The 21,049-nt window shown below is 45.6% G+C and overlaps 3 protein-coding genes across 3 annotated transcripts; 2 read left to right on the forward strand and 1 right to left on the reverse strand.

Annotated features, from left to right (window-relative positions):
- The first annotated feature begins 730 nt into the window (after positions 1–730).
- Positions 731–8,099, forward strand: tat (tyrosine aminotransferase). Its single transcript, XM_053426454.1, has 12 exons — positions 731–878; positions 1,610–1,908; positions 2,160–2,264; positions 2,469–2,536; positions 2,647–2,805; positions 3,342–3,480; positions 3,585–3,637; positions 6,550–6,702; positions 6,794–6,922; positions 7,013–7,096; positions 7,548–7,646; positions 7,752–8,099. The coding sequence occupies exons 2-12, from the start codon at positions 1,611–1,613 to the stop codon at positions 7,893–7,895; spliced, it is 1,431 nt and encodes a 476-aa protein (XP_053282429.1). The 5' UTR covers positions 731–878; position 1,610; the 3' UTR covers positions 7,896–8,099.
- Positions 8,100–11,681: 3,582 nt separating this feature from the next.
- zgc:56622 (uncharacterized protein LOC326033 homolog) lies at positions 11,682–16,231 on the forward strand. The gene is made up of 10 exons (XM_053426455.1): positions 11,682–12,036; positions 13,589–13,765; positions 13,880–13,996; positions 14,355–14,432; positions 14,715–14,831; positions 14,914–15,026; positions 15,247–15,334; positions 15,431–15,514; positions 15,648–15,730; positions 15,841–16,231. Exons 1-10 carry the CDS (start codon positions 11,941–11,943, stop codon positions 15,872–15,874), a joined length of 987 nt encoding a protein of 328 aa, XP_053282430.1. The 5' UTR covers positions 11,682–11,940; the 3' UTR covers positions 15,875–16,231.
- klhl36 (kelch-like family member 36) lies at positions 15,140–20,821 on the reverse strand. Its single transcript, XM_053426456.1, has 9 exons — positions 20,593–20,821; positions 19,994–20,077; positions 19,429–19,623; positions 19,195–19,317; positions 18,718–18,939; positions 18,320–18,625; positions 17,893–18,120; positions 17,639–17,796; positions 15,140–17,356 (listed from the first exon to the last, which is right to left on the reverse strand). The coding sequence occupies exons 2-9, from the start codon at positions 20,051–20,053 to the stop codon at positions 16,759–16,761; spliced, it is 1,890 nt and encodes a 629-aa protein (XP_053282431.1). The 5' UTR covers positions 20,054–20,077; positions 20,593–20,821; the 3' UTR covers positions 15,140–16,758.
- Positions 20,822–21,049: the final 228 nt, after the last annotated feature.

The raw sequence follows: 21,049 nt of genomic DNA on the forward strand, positions 1-21,049 counted from the left end.
ATTGTGTTGACTTGGTGTTAGTGTGACGTCAGAGCCATCGTGAATAAGTCACTTTGTGTTTGGACAGAGACGATGATGACACACATCAAACATCAAAAATCCATCTGAGATGAACTTGGATTTTTGTTTTGTTCTGTCCCATCTGCTAACATGGAGGAGGTGTAGGATCCCTAGAGCAGCCAGACCCAGAGGGAAGCTGTCCTCAAGAAGAAAGTCGTGATATCATAAGAATTAAGACATTTTCTCTAGTAGGAGATAAGCATCAGGGAGAATTCCTGCTCGGTAGTTCAACTCCTTCTGGATCTAAAATGAATCTCAGATCAGTTTGTCCCTTGAACTGGTTCTAACACTTCACCACAGACCAGAGAACGATGGATACCAGTTCAATCTGTGTCCCAGGAACCACACACTGAGCTAAAAGGAGAATTTATGCATGTTAGACTAAAACATTTAAACTCAGTGTGACTCAAAGTAAACTTTTCCTGCTCCGAGTGTAAAGTTAAACACTTGGTGAAACTCGTCCCTTCATAATAAAAGTGTTTGGTTCCCTACCTGGTGTCATGTGGACACTGTGTCTGTTTGAACCCCACTACACATGACGCACGCACACACCATATGTGCTGACTCCCCCCCCCAACCCCCCCACCCCCCGCTGATAGTTGATGGAGGGCTGAGGTGGTTTGGTTCTGGTTAGTGATGTCAGAGGGGTGTATGACTCAGCCCTCAGCCTCCACCAATAGAAGCATTGGCAGCGTTCAACACCCATTTTTGAGGTATTGAGCTATAAAACCGGCTCCATGCCTCCTCCACCTCATTCCTGCTAATTAATCTGCTGCTGCTGCTTTTTGGACCAAACGCTGCTCTGAATATTACCTGAGGTCAGTGACTTTTATGATTCAAGTTCATCAGAACGTTAATATCATGCATGAAAGTGGACTTTTATTCTGTGTGATTCCTGGTGGCTCTTCACCCTGAGGCGGATTCCTCGGTTTGCAGAAGTTAGATTTTCAGCTCGTTTGCTTCGGACCAGAATCAGTTTGTGGCTTTGACTGAGAACTTCTTTCTGTTTGAGAGACTAAACATGTTATTTATGATGATAATAAGATGCATCAGTGATAATAGTCAAAGAAAGTTTGTTAGAAGTGTTTCTAAATCAACGCAACAGATAAAGTGTGTTGGGATTTGGAGCCAATCAAATAAAACTTATTAAAATTGAGGAACTTTAAACCGAAAAATAGTAATATTTGAATTCATCTTCAGGTTTTATCTTCTTTTACGAATAAAATGAAAAATGTGAGGATTTTTTTTATCCCTTTTTTTTACAGTTTTGCATCAAAGAGAGAATTACATAATCTGTTCTTAAGTTAATAAAGTAAAACCACATTGTGGGAAGATGATCAAATATAAAAAGTTAAGATCACAAAAACTAAATCTACTTTAAGTGTCAACAATGTAAACTGCTCATAATGCCGAATGGGCACTTGTGCTTATTATATAGACTGTTCATATATTATTATTAATTCATAGAGTATTTTAAGTTATTTACGGTTCCAGGGTTTGAAATAAACCGATTCTTGTTCTGCCTCTCAACCCTGCTCCTCGGTTCCAGGATGGATGACAAGACGTTCTTGGTTAAGATGAACGGGAACGGAGTCCTCGGCAAAACCGCGCTCAACGCCAAAACCCTGGGGGGGGCCGTGGTCAACGGGAGGGGGGTGCTGGGAAACGGCATCAACCACGTCAGCATGAACGGCAGCTTGTACCCGGCCAAGGTGAAGAGCCGCCGGCAGAGGTGGGAGGTGAAGCCCTCAGAGATGGCCAACAACACGCTGAACCCCATCAGGAGCATCGTGGACGAGATGAAGCTCACACCCAACAGGGACAAGCCCATGATCGCCCTCTCTATAGGTGAGAGGGGTTCTGCTCAACACTCAGATCTTCAATCAGAGACCAATCCCTTCAGATGAGAAGAACCAGTTTCCTGAGACTGGATGATAGAGAACCAGAGCTTTACTTTACACTGCTGCTCTCGGGATGTCTTCATTTTGTTTTATGAAATGACGATTGACCATATTTCCTGCACGAGCACATAAAACCTTCATTTTTAAATGTTTTCTTTTGTTGACTGATGTGTAACTGGGACTTGACCTGCTCCCCAGGGGACCCCACGGTGTTTGGGAACCTGCCCACAGACCAGGTGGTGCTTCAGGCCGTGAAAGACGCCGTAGACTCGCAGAAATACAACGGCTACGCTCCCTCTGTCGGTGAGTCGCTCGGATCCGACATCAATCATCAGTTGATGTTTGTCCCAAACGCTCCGGCACAGATGCACGGAGCTGAAATATGAGATAACGTCGTTTTTACAACCTCAAAAGTGACTTTATTGGGGCTTGTTGAGAAATGTAGGGGCCAGAAATCCAGTGGAATGATTGACAGTGATGTCCCTGTTTGCATGTGGTCACCTGCAGGTTATCTGAAGAGCCGACAGGCCTTGGCCAACTTTTACAGCTGCCCCGAGGCTCCACTGGACGCTGAGGTGCCGTCTCTTTAACCTCTCACACTTTTAAAATCAAACCCCCCCCCCAAAACCCAATGACGTGGTGTGCCTCAGTGTTTGTGTTCTGAAAAGTAAACGTGCTCTTCCAGGACGTGATCCTGACCAGCGGCTGCAGTCACGCCATCGACCTGGCGATCAGTGTCCTGTGTAACCCCGGGGACAACATCCTGGTGCCCTGCCCCGGCTTCTCCTTATATAAGACTCTGGCCGTCTCCATGGGCATCAACGTGAAACTCTACAACCTGCTGGTGAGTAGAGGAACAACGACTGTTAACGCCTGGATATCAGGCTCATGTGAAGGACAATAATGTTGTAATATTACGATAATGTTTGGGAGATTTTCTTGCAAATTTAGAATATATTATATTAGCTCATCCTTTAATCCTTTATTTGACCCACAACAGGAAAATTTGCTTTATTTTTACAACTTTATTTACGACTTTAAAGTTTTTACTCACGATATCACATCCCTATTTTTCTGTGATGGCTCTAATACGTCTTCATAGACATTGCATGAATGCAACAAAATCCCTCACATGCATTACTTTGAAAGACAATTGGACTTGTGGCCATGGTTGGTATTGCAGGTCACTACATCATGGACGCAGCAGAATCCCCAGAACAAAGCACGACTTTGAGACAGTTTTAGACGTGTGGCCATAGTTGGTATTGCAGGGGACATCAGGTTCTCGGTAGCTAGAGTCTCTGAGCATCACGAGGAAGCTTTAACACGCACAGTTCACCTTCTGTCCTCATCCTGACTAGCGTTGTGTTTGATTTGCAGCCGGAGAAGTCGTGGGAGGTGGACCTGCAGCAGATGGAGAGCCTGATCGACGAGAGGACTTCCTGTGTGATCGTGACCAACCCGTCCAACCCGTGTGGCTCCGTCTACAGCAAGGAGCATCTGCAGAAGATCCTCAAAGGTCAGTCCCTCAAAATCTCATCCATGTCAAATCACAAAAAACACAACTTAGCTCATTTCAGCAGACCAATTAAACACGTTTTCTGTCCCGTGTTTCTTTCCCAGTGGCCTCCAGACACTGTGTTCCTATTCTGGCCGATGAAATCTACAGCGATATGGTGAGTGTGACCTCACGGCGACACAAGTCACATCCACAGGGCGGCCGCTCGGTTTGCCTCATGTCTCCACACAGGAGCCTCAGCAGAGGTTGTGTTGTGATTGCTGGTATTTGCCGCGGCTCTGGATGGCGAGGGGACAAGCCCACAGCCGCACAGCAGGGGGGGGGGGGGGGCAGTGAGCCGTGATGAGGCCTGTGAGCAGACGCAGAAAACTGACTCTGGGACAGTTCCACATTCAAAACTTTATAAGATTTGAACATTTAACTCATAAAATCTAAAGTTGAACTTCAGAGACAAAAGGGAGATTTATAACCGGGACGCTGTCGGCAGGGAAACAAAGAATTGGTGCGTCCCTGTTATAGACTCAAGAAACAAAGATGGACGACATCTGGATCGCCCCCTGGTGGCTGCAGTATAAAGCATAAACTTCACTAACATCTCAGTTTCTGTCCAGATGAAAAACGCAGAACCTGTCATCAGCAACTTCAGTCTAAAACGTGGACGTCAGAGTCGGCCTTGAAAAGTTTGTACTGGTCGTGCAAACATGAGCACACACACACACACACACCCACACAAAAACACACACACACACACACACACACACACACCCACACACAAACACACAAACACACACACGCAGGTGAAAAGTTTGCCAACTCAAAAGTGGACAAAGGGTCAGAGTTGAATCCAGTAGTTTTCCACTTAGGTTCCATTTTGATAAAGACTAAATATGTGAAAATATTATTTAAAAAATCAGCATCAAGTGACTCATTGATCTAATTTATCAACAGTCTGCTGCTAAAATGAACAAATATAGATTTGATATGTTCATCAAAGGCTTTATTAAGATGAGATAAGAATGTTAACATGACATAAGTTATCGTCAAGATAAAGAATGGAATACGGTTCCTCCTGTTTACATGTAACCGTTTAATAATAGGTAAAAAAGACCATAAAACTCTGGAGAATTAATAATCAAACATTCATTGTGATAATTATAGATATTCGTGTCTTGCTGTATTATTTTCCTCGAGCATCATTTCCTCTGCTGGAGTAAACGTCCAGATCAGGTTTGATCTGTTTGGTTCGCAACCCGACGCCCCCTTCTTCTCATTGGCTGAAGGTGTGTTGTTATGTAAGCAGGAACCACAGGGTGGTTTGTTCTTACTCCCAGTTCACGTTGTTCTAAGTCAAACAAGCTGTTTCTACTGAGGATGAACACAAACTTCACAGACTTGTTGTCTCTCCACCAGGTGCATGAAGACAGATGCAGTTTAACGTCTTTTTAAAAATGTCTCGCGGCAGCTGAGCGGGAAACTTTAGAGTCGGGGTTGTTGAGTGCATCCAGAGACCCCCCCCCCCCCCCCTCCTCCTCCTCCTTCGCCATCTGACTCCCCCACATCGAACCAAGCAGAGCACAATGACTCAGCACTTTTTTTGTCTACATGTGGTTGCACTTAATCCTGGTGATGGGGTTGGAAGAGCCGAGGGGCGTGTGGGGGGCGGAGAGGCAGTCGAAGAGAGGGTTGGTGGTGGTGATGGGGGGGGGGGGGGGGGGGGGGCGTGGAGGCATTTATTTTATGGCTGGAGGGAGCAACCCCCCCCCCCCCCCCCCCCACCACATCAGGACCCTCGGCAGCAAACTAACAACACATCTGTGCAGATGTTTGTAAATCAGCTGCAGAGTTTCTTTACAGATATTTAAAACTTTTATTCAGTCATGTAGAAAACAACACTTGCTTTGTTACACCTCCATCCCTCCATCCTTTCTCTGATTCCTTTCTTCACCCCCACACACTCTCCCACTTTTCTCCCAGCTGTGGTTTTTGAGACACATTTTTCTACTGAGTGAATTTCCTCCACGGTCTCAAACCACTTTTCTCGACTGTCAGGCTCCAGCTTTTCTTCTTATGATTCCTTTCTCACCAGATATCAGCAGAGTTCTAACCAGGAACATCCCTCAGCTTCAAATAACATCTAAAGATAAAGAACAATGTCACCTTTTAGTGTCACCATTTGCTTCTTTATTTTATTGGTTTACACAAAGAAGATCTGGATGTTCTCGGGTTCCGAGTTTGGAGGAGTCAGTGAGTTCAGGTTCAGATTAGACCTCCAGTGTTCGTGCTGTTTTAGGTTTGGCAGCCGTGTGACCAGTCGGACCAGTAGGCTCCTGGCTCGGCTCCTGGCTCACTGTCCAAGATACTGTACGACTATAATGAGAAGCAGCTTTCTGTGTGTGTGTGGGGGGGGGGTTCCTGCACCATCAGCCGCTCTCTCTCTTCCCCCTAAAGAGGGTCCACGTCAAGAGCAAATTTCAAATACCAAATATCTCAGGAGGAGATTCAGCCAACTTCCTCACAATGCTCGTTTTATGAGTTACAAGATTTTCAGGCGCTGAGAAAGTTCAGTTTGTTAAAGAAATGATGAAGAATCTTCGACTTCTCTCCTTTTCTGAGACTCTGTGATTCTTTATTTGTGTCACAGTGAGTTTCAGCTTCATTTACCGTCTTTCAGTTTATTATTATCCGAGACATTCTGCTCATATCCAGGTTGATCATCTCAATCAGTGCTCTAATGTTCAGAAAACCTCCCATCGCTGCAGCTCCTCTTTTCAGCCTCTGTCTCAAACACCTGGTTTAAGCTCCTGTCTCTTTAAGACGCCCCTCAGTCTGCTCTGATTGGCCAGCTGGCCTCACTCTGATGTGATTGGTCAACCCCTTCCAGCTGTGTAGGAAATGCCGGCCGACTTTGTTGTGTTTACGGTTTGTTCCGTTGTCCAGAAAAGTGCTTTGATATTAACGTTTGCTCAAAGTTTTTTCTCTGGTGGAAAAGATGGCCGCAGCATTAGAGCTCCATCAACGTCACCGTCACAGCTCCGGTCTGTCAGTCTAACTCCGTCCCTGCTCCTTCAGGTGTTACCCGGCTACAGCTGTCCGTCCATGGCGTCCCTCAGCAGTGACGTCCCCGTCATCTCCTGCGGGGGTCTGGCAAAACGCTGGCTGGTCCCCGGCTGGAGGATGGGATGGATCCTCATCCACGACAGGAATGACATACTTGGATCTGCGGTACGTAAAACAAACACACACACACAGACACACAAACAAACACACACACTCTCTCATATTAAACAAAATGACACATGTGTCTCGTCTACAGATTCGTCAGGGGCTGGTGAAACTGAGCCAGCGTATCCTGGGAGCCTGCAGTCTGATCCAGGGGGCGCTAGAGGGCATCCTCAATAACACGCCTCAGAGCTTCTACAACAACACCATCAGCTTACTAAAGGTACATCTGAGGATAGTTCACGAGGATTCAGAACTTACATTAATACGCATCACAAGAGACGGACTTCATGATTCATCTTTGTCTCCTCAGTCTAACGCAGAGATCTGTTTCGAGGAGCTGTCCTCTGTCGCCGGCCTGAACCCCGTGAAGACCTCAGGAGCCATGTACCTCATGGTCAGTCACATTGAACACGCAATATATATGTGTTATGTCACGATGAATATTTAAATGTGTCTCAGAGAGAATAATGTGTAATGTGGCTCTGCAGGGAATCTTCTGACGTCAGGTTCAAATCTCTAGTGTTTACATTTTACAACAACCTGATGCAGCGTGAAGTCAGAGACACACAAAGTGTAACAGGACAGGAAAGATGATGTTGAGTTACACACTGTGTCGTGCACGTGATGGAAGCCATCCTTTAATAAACTAAGAGAAATAACAGAGTTCAATGAACATGTCATAATGAGGAATTCAATTCTAATAGTTTTTACCTTTTTATGTTGAATAGCTGATGAAAGTGTTTAATCCACAGTAGATAGAGAACGTCTCATAACATATACAGAATGTTAATATATAAGTGTGTGTGTGTGTGTGTGTGTGTGTGTGTGTGTGTGTGTGTGTCCAGGTGGGGATTGACATGGATCACTTTCCAGACTTTAAGAACGATGTGGACTTCACTGAACGTCTGGTCACTGAACAGTCGGTGTTCTGTCTCCCTGCCTCTGTAAGTCCGCGTCTCTCCGTCCTCTCCTCCTCCGTCTCTTTGTCCTGACATGGTCAAAAGACAAGATGTCCTCATGCTCAGTGTGTGCACGTCCTGTCCTCTCAGGCGTTCGAGTATCCCAACTTCTTCCGCATCGTGTTGACGGTGCCGAAGGAGATGATGGTGGAGGCCTGCAGTCGGATGCGGGAGTTCTGCCTGTGCCACTACCGGCCCAGCAGCCGCGGCAGTGGCCACGATCTGGACCAGTGAAGAGGACCAGTGGGCCTGAGGACGGACTGAACCACGGACACACACACACTCATCGTGTTTAATTCAAACCACAGACGGAGGCTGATCATGAAAAGTTAGAGAAACAGAGGCTCAGTAGAAATCAGGTTTGTTTTCAGAGCCTTGAATCCTCCATGAAGACGAAGGAGAATAAATCCACACGTGTCCCAATGTAAACTGAGATCACCCCCCCCCCCCCCCCGTTCACCGTCTGATCGATCCCAGATGTTTACATGCACCATCCCCCCCCCCCCCCCCCCCCCCACATGAATCTGATGTCAGATCTGTTTTGATGTTGTCGTCACCGTGGTAGCAGCGAATCTGATGTTCCATTCATGCTGTAATTTTAAATGTCAACCTATGAAATGACAAAACCTAATATTTATATTTTATATGAGCGACGTATATTAACCTCTACTGTTTTTTGTGTATTTATATAATTTGTGTAGCGCTTTGTGATGTAACCTCTTTGAAATCCACTGCAGAAAAAAAGCTTGATTCTTCTTTTACCTTTTGATACATTTCTTAACTTTCTGATCGATAATTAGAGGAATTATTTTATATAAATATAAATAAATGTACAATATTCCTTTTTATAAACATTACGTATCTATAATCTTTTCTATACTTTGCTTGTGCTTGAAAATGAGTCTTTATCACAACTTTATCTGTATATTATTTGTATGTTAATTGTGTCATATTGAAAGTCATTTATACATTTTATTTAGTAGTTATGTTGATAGTTGCTTAACAAAATAAACTTGTTGACATGACTGGTGTTGATTGATATAAGAAAAGATCATTAGAGAATTTATGATACTGATAAACAGTGATTCATGTTCTCTGTCCATCTGAATGATTTCATCAGGTGTCAATAAATAAATATAATAGATAAGGTCGAATCATGAGTCAGGAATATGTTCCAAATATTAATATTTTGAGTTGGTGGTTCATGACCCAACAAAGAACTCATTCAAATATGAGGAGGGTCCGGAGAAATGGGCGGATCCAGGATTTTTTCTTTGTTGTGTTTAAAACAAGAAAATTAGGTGTTGTAGTTTAATATGCAGTTATTAAAATGAGTGTATATGAATGAATAGAGACATTAGAATGTGCCAGAGGCCAAATATGAATCTTTAGTAGCAGAATTTCTCTCTGGACACTGGTTTACTTCAGGTCTTTGTGTAAATCCCTGTGACCACATGCTGGAGAAAAAGTACACAAAAAAAAACACTACACTCAGAGTGAACTGTCTGCTGGACTGGGTCTCTGCAGGACCAGGTCTCTGCTGGACTGGGTCTCTGCAGGACCAGGTCTCTGCAGGTTTGGGTCTCTGCAGGACTGGGTCTCTGCAGGACTCGGTCTCTGCAGGACCAGGTCTCTGCAGGTTTGGGTCTCTGCAGGACTGGGTCTCTGCAGGACTCGGTCTCTGAAGGACTGGGTCTCTGCAGGTTTTGATCTCTGCAGGTTTGGATCTCTGCAGGACCGGGTCTCTGCAGGACCGGATCTCTGCAGGTTTGGGTCTCTGCAGGACCGGGTCCCACCAAACCCAAGGCCAGTACTGTCCAATACTTCAACGTTCAGCTGACACTGTTGTACAGTTGTCTGATTCATAAACATGTAGAGTTTTGTGTTTCCAGAGAACAAACTGCCGAGGAGAAGGAAACTCGATCCTCCAGAGTGTTCACACATGTTTCTGGGGCCCAGCATGAGAAGCAGTGTGCGGGTCCATGTGTGTGTGTGTGTGTGTGTGTGTGTGTGTGTGTGTGTGTGTGTGTGTGTGTGTGTGTGTGTGTGCAGTCACGTGTACAGTTACATAAGAACCAGATTCTCTTCACAGTGGAGATCCAGTCTGAAGACAGAGAGACTGTGCTGCTCAGATTGTGATCTCATGAGTCGATTGACATAAAAACACTTCAAACTTCAAACTTCAAATTCAAACTTCAAACTTCAAACTTCAAACTTCTAACTTCTAACTATTCAGTCTGTTACTTCTTCTTCTAAATGTCTTGTTTCGTGTTGGGGGAGGGGGGGGGGGGTGTTCCATTACTGTTGTGCATGTTTGTTATGGGTCTCATCCACAACCACAACACAAATCGTCCATTTATTTAAAACAAATGAAACCAGCAAATTCATCTTGAACTGGTTTCAGCTTAGATTCTATATAAAAACATGACAAATCCACTGGGAACCACTGTGTCTCCACATGTCCCACATGTCCCCTCGGCTCACATGGAGGAGACTGCAGCCAGACACCAGGGAGCAAGATGTCTACGGTCGGTAACATTTTAAAAGAATGATATATTAATTATATTTGATAGGAACTAGACGATCGTGTGTCTGATGCTGAAAGTTTCTTCTCCACTGACTCACATTCTAGTTTCAATAATTATATCACCACAAACCAACTGACGCACAAAGACTTAGATACTTTGGCCCCCGGGTCATTTGCAAAATCCAGTCTTTAAATATAGTAAATGTCTCTCTAGTACTGTACTGTATACTGTGAATTACTCTCTAGCACAGTACTGTATACTGTGTATGTCTCTCCAGTACTGTACTATATACTGTAAATGTCTCTCTAGTACTGTACTGTATACTGTGAATGTCTCTCTAGTACTGTACTGTATACTGTAAATGTCTCTCTAGTACTGTACTGTCTACTGTGAATTACTCTCTAGCACAGTACTGTATACTGTGAATGTATCTCTAGTACTGTATACTGTAAATGTATATAGTACTGTACGTATAGTGTGAATGTCTCTCTAGTACTGTACTGTAAATGTATCTCTAGTACTGTACTGTATACTATGTATGTCTCTCTAGTGCTGTACTGTATACTTTAACTGTCTCTCTAGTACTGTATAGTGTGAATGTCTATCTAGTTCTGTACTGTATACTGTAAATGTCTCTCTAGTACTGTACTGTATACTATGTATGTCTCTCTAGTGCTGTACTGTATGCTTTAACTGTCTCTCTAGTACTGTATAGTGTGAATGTCTATCTAGTTCTGTACTGTATACTGTAAATGTCTCTCTAGTACTGTACTGTATACTGTGTACGTCTCTCTAGTACTGTACTGTATACTGTGAATGTCTCTCTAGTACTGTACTGTATACTTTAACTGTCTCTCTAGTACTGTACTGTATACTGTGTACGTCTCTCTAGTACTGTACTGTAAACTGTGTACGTCTCTCTAGTACTGTACTTTATACTGTAGATGTCTCTCTAGTACTGTACTGTATACTGTGAATGTCTCTCTAGTACTGTACTGTATACTTTAACTGTCTCTCTAGTACTGTACTGTATACTGTGTACGTCTCTCTAGTACTGTACTGTAAACTGTGTACGTCTCTCTAGTACTGTACTTTATACTGTAGATGTCTCTCTAGTACTGTACTGTATACTGTGAATGTCTCTCCAGCTCCTGAAGTACAGCCTAAAAGTAAACTGATTATATAACAAAATAAAAGCATAAATCAAACACATGTAGCTGCAGAAGCTTTTTTCTTTTTAACATGAAGACTTTATTGTGTTATTGTTTTTCTCTTTCCTAGAAATCATCTGTATTTTAGTAACACAATGATACAACATCACCATCTAAAGGTGACTGGAGACATTACAGCAGAGTTTACTTCTCTTCACAGTGAACCTGCATGTGTGTGTGTGCATGTGCATGTGTGAGTGTGTGTGTGTGTGTGTGTGTGTGTGTTTACACTTCACCCCTATGCCATTAACCAAGGTGACCTTTGCAACAAGCTCCTCCTGACTTACTGAGTATACATATAAATACTGTGTGCGCTGCTCAAGTTCTCTGAGTGTTGTCTAATAATTAACTTCTGCACTGATAAGAAAAGAGAGGGAGAGAACTCAGAGGGACGAGGGACAGGGTCAGAGACAGAAGGACACGAGACAGAGACGCAGAATCAGCAAAGAAAAAGGAAGGACGTGAAGTCACAGCCGAGGGGAACGGGGAGAAGAGGAAGTTCTGAGCCATGAGCCTGTTGCTGCTCCGTCGTGTGGTTTAATGTTCTCTGTGGAAATGGAGGAGACGCAGGTGTCCCGGACCTTAGAGCTGAGGGACGGCTCCCGCATGCCCGTCCTGGGTCTGGGGACCTGGAAGGTAGCGTCACACACTCCTTCTTATATCTGTGTTCAGCTCTCACCCATTTGTTTTTGCTCTGAGCTGCACTTTGGTCAACAGGTTCTTCAGTGAATAGAGTCTTTTTCTAACGAGTGAATGATTGTGAGAGTACTCCTCCAGGCTGCAGGGCTGTAGAACTGTTCTACATAGAACTGTTCTACATAGAACTTAGGTTTTCATGCTCTAATCTTCAGGAAACACTTCCTCAGTCTGTCTGTCGCTGCTGCTCCTCTTTTCAGCCTCTGTCTCAAACACTTGGTTTTAGCTCCTGTCTCTTTAAGGCCCGCCAACTGATAAAGCTGCTCTGATTGGCCAGCTGGTCCACTGTGTTGTGATTGGGTTAATTGAGGCCTGCGCTCTCAGAGCTGCACTGAACTCCGATGGCGCGATGAGAATCTCCTGCTGTGTTGATCACATGTGAGAAACCTCCTCAGACGCCCGGAGCCAGTTCTCTGCAATTAGCAAATTAAATCGATTTCTGGGTCAATTAAAATAAAAGGGTCGACCAGATAGAATTCTACTTTTTTTTTAAACACAGTAAACAAATCAGGACATTAAATAAAACCAGGAAACCGGCCTGATGCAGCCGAAATGGTAATTTAAAGAAATCTGAATTAATAGAACTGATGAGGACAGAACTACGACTTTTTTGTAATTTGTCATGTTTGTTGACTCATTTTATATTGTGGACTATAGTGGATCCAATCTGGATGATGGATCATGATCCTGCTGGTTGCTGACCACAGACTATGATTGCAGCAGGACTGCTTGACATATAGTATTGAAGTTATTCTTCAAGATGTTTCCCCTCATCAATGCTGCTGAAAACTTTCATCTTGATGATGTTTTCCTTCACTTGACCTCTGTTGCACTTCTGTCCGTCCTGGGAGACGAGTCCTCACATGTGTCTCTCTGAGGTTTCTACGTATTTGTACCTGTTAAAGGGTTTTTAGTAGTTTTTCCTGACTCTTGCTGAGGGTGAAGGACAGAGGATGTCTCACCATGTTAAAGCCCTATGAGACGAATTGTGATTTGTGAATATGGGCTATACAAATAAAATTTGATTGATTGATTGATTGATTTTCAGTTTTATTTTGAAATCCGGTCTCATTTCACTTCCTGGTGCTGCCTTGCTCACCTGCAGCCGGATGTGTCCCTCCTGAGTCCCTCCTCTTCCTCTGGATCTTCATCCTGTTCTCATCCTCTGGGAGTTTTCCTGACTTTTTGTTTACCAAACGTTTTATTGAAAGATGTTGATGATTCTGCTTCTGCGTTAGTTTCCACTCATTCCATCTCAACTGCTTTGATCAGTTCAAAGACAAAGATATAAAAAGGACAAATCATACTTTTAATGCTGCTTATGGACTAAACTGTCTCCGGTCTTTATGGTGAACATGTCGAGAGATGAGTGTGATAAATAACTTTAACCACGTTAGTGTAAGTGCTGATATGTTCACCGTCTTTCCTAAACTCCACACTCCCTCGATGAAGAGAAGCTGTTAATGGTTTGACTGTGTTTTCTCTGTCCCAGTCCTCCCACCTTCCTCACACCTCAGTCCAGGGCGCGGTGGAGGCGGCCATCGCTGCCGGCTACCGGCACATCGACACGGCCTGGATGTACCACAACGAGGTGGACATCGGCAAAGCTCTGCGCTCCAAGATGAAGCAGGGCATCATCAGGAGGCAGGACATGTTCATCGTCAGCAAGGTGGCTGCTGATCAAGGATTATTATTATTCCATCACTACCGGTTTTGATTTGAATGCTTCATATGCTTTCTTACATATTCTACTTGGGTTTATTTTAATTCTTCATGTTTCCAGCTGTGGATTACCCATCATGCAGCAGAGGACATCCCTGCGTGTCTGAACAAATCCCTGAAGGATCTGCAGCTCGACTACCTGGATCTTTACCTTGTGCATTTCCCTGTCGGCCTGAAGGTCAGCATATAGATCTATACATAGATATGTGTGATGGAATTAAGATTAATGGGAGTGTTGGAATTATTATGAAGTACATTTGTTAAAGCTGCGTCAAATGATTCTTGACCACCAGGGGGCAGAAGCTCAAGACACTGTACAAATCTTTTGTCTCGATGTTGGTCAGAGCCTTAAGAGTCAATCATAGTCATTACAGTCATCATTTTACTCATTGTACAATATCTAAATATAATTTAAAGCAGTTTTAAGAGTCATTTCTGTCTCCATGTGTTTTTAAAGTTTGCTAAATGAATAATATGAAATAAGGACGCGTGTTTCTGCCGACTACTTTTTGTTAGAATTTAAAATGTCTCCACAGAAAGTGGGTGATGAGCTCTTTCCAAAGAAGGATGGAGAGTTACTGACGTCTGACATCGACTACCTGGACGTGTGGAGGGTGAGAACATGTGATCGCTCGGTTTACATTTCAATAGATGAGTTTTAGTAATACAAATATACAGAAGAATTATGAAAATAAATAAATATATATATAAATCTTTCCTCCTCAAGGTGAATTCATTTTTCTTGTTAAAAAACAGCATTCAATGGTCTGATAAAAGTTCTTCTTATGGACAAATGTGTTTGTTTAGTGTCTCATTAACAACATTTAATTTCTAGTTCTGTTCCTGTAAAACAACGTGTGACTGAACTCTCTGGTTGATCCACTGTGTGTTTTCAGGGGATGGAAGCTCTCCAGGCCTCAGGGAAGGTGAAGAGCATCGGAGTCTCCAACTTCAGCATCTTACAGCTGGAGAGACTTCTGGCTCTGGGTCACGTGCCCCCTGCTGTCAACCAGGTGCCGCCAGATCCTCCAGAAGCTTTTCGTCCAAACGGATCAACATCCACAGATCCTCGCCTCTAACTCTCCATATCTGCAGGTGGAGCTGCATCCTTACATGGTGCACACGGAGATGGTGGAGTTCTGTAAGTCCAGGAACATCACTCTGGTCGCCTACAGCCCCTTTGGTTCACCTGCACGAGCCCCAGACATGTAAGACCCCCAGCATCATTCAGGAGGCAAAGGTTTCCTCAAATCACCAGGATGTGATATTAACATAAAAGACTCAGTTTGTCTTATCCTTTTAAAAATACAAATACTTCAAATACATATTGTAATTCCCTTTATTTAATTGTTTGGTTTTGAGCCCAACAATATTCAGATTGTCATGAATAAAGCTGTTGTGTGTTTTCTTTTGTTTTGTCTGTCTCAGGTTTAACGGAGACACTGATCCTCATAAACTCCTGGACGACCCAGTCGTTACAGAAATTGCCAAAAAGCACAGACACAGCTCAGCACAGGTCAGTGCAGGTGTCTGTGCTGTGCGTACATGTATGTGTGTACGTGTATTTTGTGTGTATTACTTTGTCGTTGACAGTAGTGTTGTATTGTGGCAGGTGTTGCTGAGGTATCACATACAGCAGGGTGTTGCTGTTATTCCAAAGAGTGACAAACCTCATCGTATTCTCGAGAACACAAAGGTAACTCTCCTCGCAAATATAGATGCTGCAAATATTACATATTATACACACTATACACATGAACACACAAAGAGCTGCCTGTGGAAGTAGTCACATGGTTGAACCAGCCTGTGTCCCTGCTGCTGGGTTGCAGATCTTTGACTTCAGTCTGTCTGAAGAAGACATGAGCGCCCTGAGAGCTCTGGACCGGGGCTGGAAGGCCTTCCTGTTTGAGGAGTAAGTCAACACAACCTCCTCTGTAGCTTCAGCCTCGTGTTCGATGCAGAGATTCACTGTGTGTGTCTGTGTGTGTGTGTGTGTGTGTGTGTGTGTGTTGTGTTCCTCAGAGTCAAGTCTCATCCGTACTATCCCTTTGTGTGAGGCTTCCACCAGCGGAGAGAGAGAAAAGACGACAAACTGGAGCTTCACTCAAACGTTCACCTTCCAGGGACGTGACTCTGCAGCCCTGAGGTCAAAGTCCAGCTCGTCTCAGTGCAGCAGATCATGTGATTTGATTTGACCAATAGGAAACACTCAGAACGTCTCCTCCCTCCAGCATCACACACTGAAATCCACCGGTGACTCGTTTACCTGATGAAATGTGAAGAGAATCCAGTTTACAAATAAGAATGTAAAGAACATACAGATCATCTCTTTGTGTTTCCCTGTTATGAACAAAGTCAAGTGTGTTTCTGTTGACACCAGATTGTGTTTAATTAAAAGCAGTTTGACAGTTGAGACACGTTTCATATTTTATTACAGTCAGTTATCAAAATGCTCCGGTCGAGGCTGTTGATCTGGTTTTCATGGTTTAAAACTAAACTCAGTTTGATTCATGTTGATCCTCGCTCGGCCCGACACAGTCCCCTCTCTCTCTCCTGCAGTAGATAACGACTAAAAGACGAAACAGCTCCGTCCACAGAAAGACAACTTCCTCTGTTGAGTAGGACAGACGTCCTGAGAGGACAGGACACAGGAGAGACGACCACTTCACCCATCATCTGTCTCCACCTCCGTCCCTCAGGTCATGTGATTCCCTGATGGAGGTGATGGGTTCTATTTAAAACTCAGACACCAACTCTTCTTCCACCAGATCAGCTCTGGTCCTTGATTCTGCTCCAGATCCTCCAGTGAACCGGACTTCACCTCCTCGGGTTCAGAGCAGAACCTCCTCAGGTCATCAGAAGTGTCTGAGCAGATTCCTCCTGTGCTGGTTCTGTTCTGAGCTGATGCTTCGATCTGGACAAATAGAAAGTCCTTCGTCGTTACACAGGGTTTGATCTTCCTCTCACTCTTTGTCCCATCTTCTTCTTCTCCGGAGAGGATGATGATGATGATGATGATGATGATGATGAAGTCGAGGGCTTTACGGTGCAAACACAGGCCGAGGCCCCTGCGATGCGTTTGGGCAGGTCGGGCCCTCTGGACCACGACCCTCTGTCGGGGTCGTACACCTGCATGGCTCTGGAGAACACCATGCTCTCCCAGCTGTAGCCCCCCAGCACGTAGATCCTGCCGGCCCACACTGCGAGCCCCGCCTCGCTGTTGGGCAGCAGCAGCGCGGCCACCCGGGTCCACTGGGCGCTGCGCGGGTCGTAGGACTCCACCTGCAGGATGTCGAAGCGCTCGGTGGTGTCCTCGTGGTCGTCGCTGCCCCCGATGGCGTAGATGAGGTGGTTGAGGGAGGCCATGCAGTGCCAGCCCCGGGCCACAGACATGGGCCGGCACTCCACCCACACCTCCCCGTCCTGAGACGGGTCATAGCTCAGGACCTCTCTGCGGTACGGCCCGATCTGAAAGTCATGGCCGCCCGAGATGTAGACCACCCCCTGGTGGACGGTGCCAGCGTGACCGTAGGTAAACCTAGAAAGACAGAATTACACAAACTTTTAATGGGTCAATCAGTTAAGGCCTGAGCATGTTTCACCATTTAGGCTTTTTAAAAGCATCTCAGGGCTTAATGGGTTGATATTTAACTGGTTTTGGTCACTGGTTTCTTAAACCAGCTGATTGAACTGGAGTCTCAGAGTTTCTGAAGGGTTTGACACCTTTTCACCAATTGTAAATGTTTGTACCAAAGTTCACCCCCCCCCCCCCCCCCCCCCCCCCCCACTATAGAGCAGACCCAGCATGAGGTTGTGTTACCGGGACAGTTCTGCCACGTAGGACCAGCAGTCCTCAGCCGGACAGTAAACCTCCACCGAGGACAGAGCTCCGGTGTCGTTCCTTCCACCGACAGCGATCAGACACTGTCCCACTGCCCCCAGGTAGAAGTCCACCCGCCGCTGGTTCATCGGCGCCCCCTGGAGAAACATCACACTGTCACTGTGTGTGTCATTCAGCTGCTGAAACTCAGAAGCAGGTAGTAATGGACTGTGAGCATTGTTGTGGTGAAGTACCCTGGTCCACTGGTTGTGTCGGGGGTCGTATCTGTACAGGAGGTTACAGGCAGCATCTCCACCATTGTCCCTGGATGAGCTGCCGCCCGCAGCAAAGATGAAGCCGCCCAGCACCGCCAGGCAGTGGTGGCTCCGCTGGCCCGGCAGCTCCGTCTCCACCTCCCACTTCTCTGTTTCACCGGCCAGCCGGCAGACGTTGGCGCTCAGCTCCTCCCCGAACTCCGACACCTTGAGAAGGAAAGACGAGAAGAAAGGAATGAGTTCAAAGACTAAACTCGTGTGAGAAGAGGAGGTTCAGACCGGAGGTGTGTCTCAGTGACCTTTGACCAGTTTGTAGTGTGATTCCCTCAAGGTGCTTGGTTCACTCGAGGGGGGGGGGACACAACACGATGGAGAGATGCTGTAAGAATGAAATGGAACCATGTACCTCTCCTCCAATCAGCAGCAGCTGCTCCAGCCCCCCCCTCAGCGCGGTGCGTCCACTCTGCAGGAGCGGCTGAGCGCTGGGATTGGCGTGGTACTCCAGAGCCTCCTCCACCAGCGCCTCGCAGCCAGCCCCCCCCGGCAGGAGCGACCGCACCGCCGACAGCACCGGGTTGACCAGGTCGCCCGCCGGCATCAGAGGGAAGCGGATGTGGGAGAGGAGCTGGGAGGAGTGGGCCGTCCGCTCGGGAGTCTGGCTGAGCCACTGCACGGCCGCCTGGAGGAGCGCCTGCTCGCTGTCGTGCTGAACCTGATGATGAGGAAGAGGAGGAGCACTGGGATTAAAGATGGAGGCTCCTCTCGCCACTTCTCTTCTCCACCGACACAATGTGTGAACGTCACCTGGCTGCTGGCGAGGTAGCAGCTGAGTTTGTGTAGAGGGATGTTGAGAAGAAAGTCCCGGGTGAGAGAGAGCGTGGCGAAACGTGCGAGGACGAAGCGGTCGATGAAGGAGTCCAGGCGCTCGAGGCTGTAGAACAGAGCCAGCTCCTGCAGGTGCAGGTAGTTCTCCTCGCTCACCTCCTGCTCCAGGTACTGACAGCAGAAGTCCACCGCTCGCCACACCTGCACGACAGACAGGAAGTGATGAGTGGCGCCCTGAACTTCAAATGACAAACATCAGTGTGGTAAAAACTACATTAACTTAACGTCTATTTAGATTATTTAGTTTGGCTCATGTCCTATCTGCTAACGTGGAGGAGGTCTACTGCAGCCAGCCACCAGGGGGCTATAGAGACGCTTTGGCTTCACTTTTGAGGAGCCGGCATGTCGTCCATCTTGAGTCGTACACGTTAACAACATGTGTGGAGCAGGAAGTACCTGCAGCAGGTGAGCAGCTTCCAGCACAGAGTCAATGTTCCCTCCGTCCAATGGCAGCTCTGCGGTGTACAGGAAGTCGACCACAGCCTTCACACCGAGGCAGGACAACCCCACCAGCTCCACCTGGGGGGGGGGGGAGCCCGGAGATATCAGGGCGACTCCAACATGAATATTCTACACGTTAAATGGGGGCGAGCGATGATGAACCGGGTGAAAACCAATCTGTGATTTCACCTCCTCCTGATGCTCCTCCCTCATGCCCAGGGTGAACATGGCGTGGAAGTACGGGCTGGAGACGGCGAGCAGGGCGCGGTGAGCCGGGAGCCGGAGGTCACCGGCCACCAGCACCACGTCACAGAAGTGAGAGAGCCCCCGCTGCTCGTCCAGGCCGCGCAGAAGCTCCGCCCCCTGCTCCGCCCATCGGAACACCTGGAAACACACAACTCCTGCTTTGACTTATTCACAGTTATTAGAAAAATCAAAACAAAACAAATCCAGCACAGAAGAAGAAGAGAGAGAGGGTTTATAAAAACATTATGTATTTAGATTAAAGGTTCATAGAAACCACTTTTGTGAAATTTCTTTAATAAGATGTTTATGCACTTTTAACAACAACGTGTCAGTCAGCATCTTTTAAGAGGAACCGCTTTTATAGAAACTCATTTGTATTTCACACGTTTAAATTTAAACACGTTCAGATACAGAGAATAGGGAACTTGAGGGATTAACATCATAAAGTGAGATAATTGTGTGTGGATGTAACACAAACACACAAACACACAAACACACACACACTGACCTTGGATGTTTCACTGATCCGCTGAGGCCGACTCACAAGGCTTGTTTTGACACTGTCCATCACGTCCCCTCAGTTTGGCATCATCTAAAGTACACACACACACACACAAAGACACATACACACACACACACACACACACACACACACACACACACACACACACACACACACAGTTATAGCTCCAGGACTTCTGAGGACTTTACATAGACTTACATTCATTATTACCACATAATTACAACATTCATCTTTCTATGCTTATAAAGACATTCGGTTCTTTGGTTCCCATACTGTTTGCTCGAGAACCAACATCACACACACACACACACACAGACACACACACTCTCTCTCTCTCTCTTACACACACACACACACACACAAACACTCTCTCTCTTTCTCTCTCTCATCCTCTCACACACACACACACTCACACACACACTCTCTCTCTCTTGCGCACACAGACACACACACTATCTCTCTCTCCCTCCCTCTCTCTGTCTCTCTCTCTCTCACACACACACATACTCGCTCTCGTCGAGATACAGAATGTGTGTACGTGTGTGTGTTCGTGAGTGTGTGTCTGTGTGTGCGTGTAAACTGACCTCTCATGTAAACATCTTCTGTTTCACTCTTTGTCGCAGTTAAAGCGTAGAAGAAGAAAAACAACACAAACCGGAAGCTTGAAGAGTGTTGATGTGTTTGAACCATAAACTGTTTATAAACCGGTTTGATCACGTGTCTTTTCACATACATACACACACACACGCGCACACGTAAAAACCGTTTATAACATAAAACACAGAGCTGCACCACTTCCTGTAATCTGGATAAACAAACACACTTCCGCTTACAGCTTTCAAAATAATTCCCTTGGTTGTATACCTCCCACAACTCTATCATTTAACTGACAATAAATAAAGACCGTAAGAATTAAATAATACTGACACCAACAATAAAATCAGAGGAGTTATTAGTCATTTAAAATTTAGTTTTTTAAGTCATTTATTCTTGAAAATATCGTCAACACGTTACATTGCTGTTTTATTTTGAAACTCAATG

Source organism: Pleuronectes platessa, chromosome 7 (genome assembly GCF_947347685.1).
Source record: "Pleuronectes platessa chromosome 7, fPlePla1.1, whole genome shotgun sequence".
NCBI lineage: Eukaryota > Metazoa > Chordata > Actinopteri > Pleuronectiformes > Pleuronectidae > Pleuronectes > Pleuronectes platessa.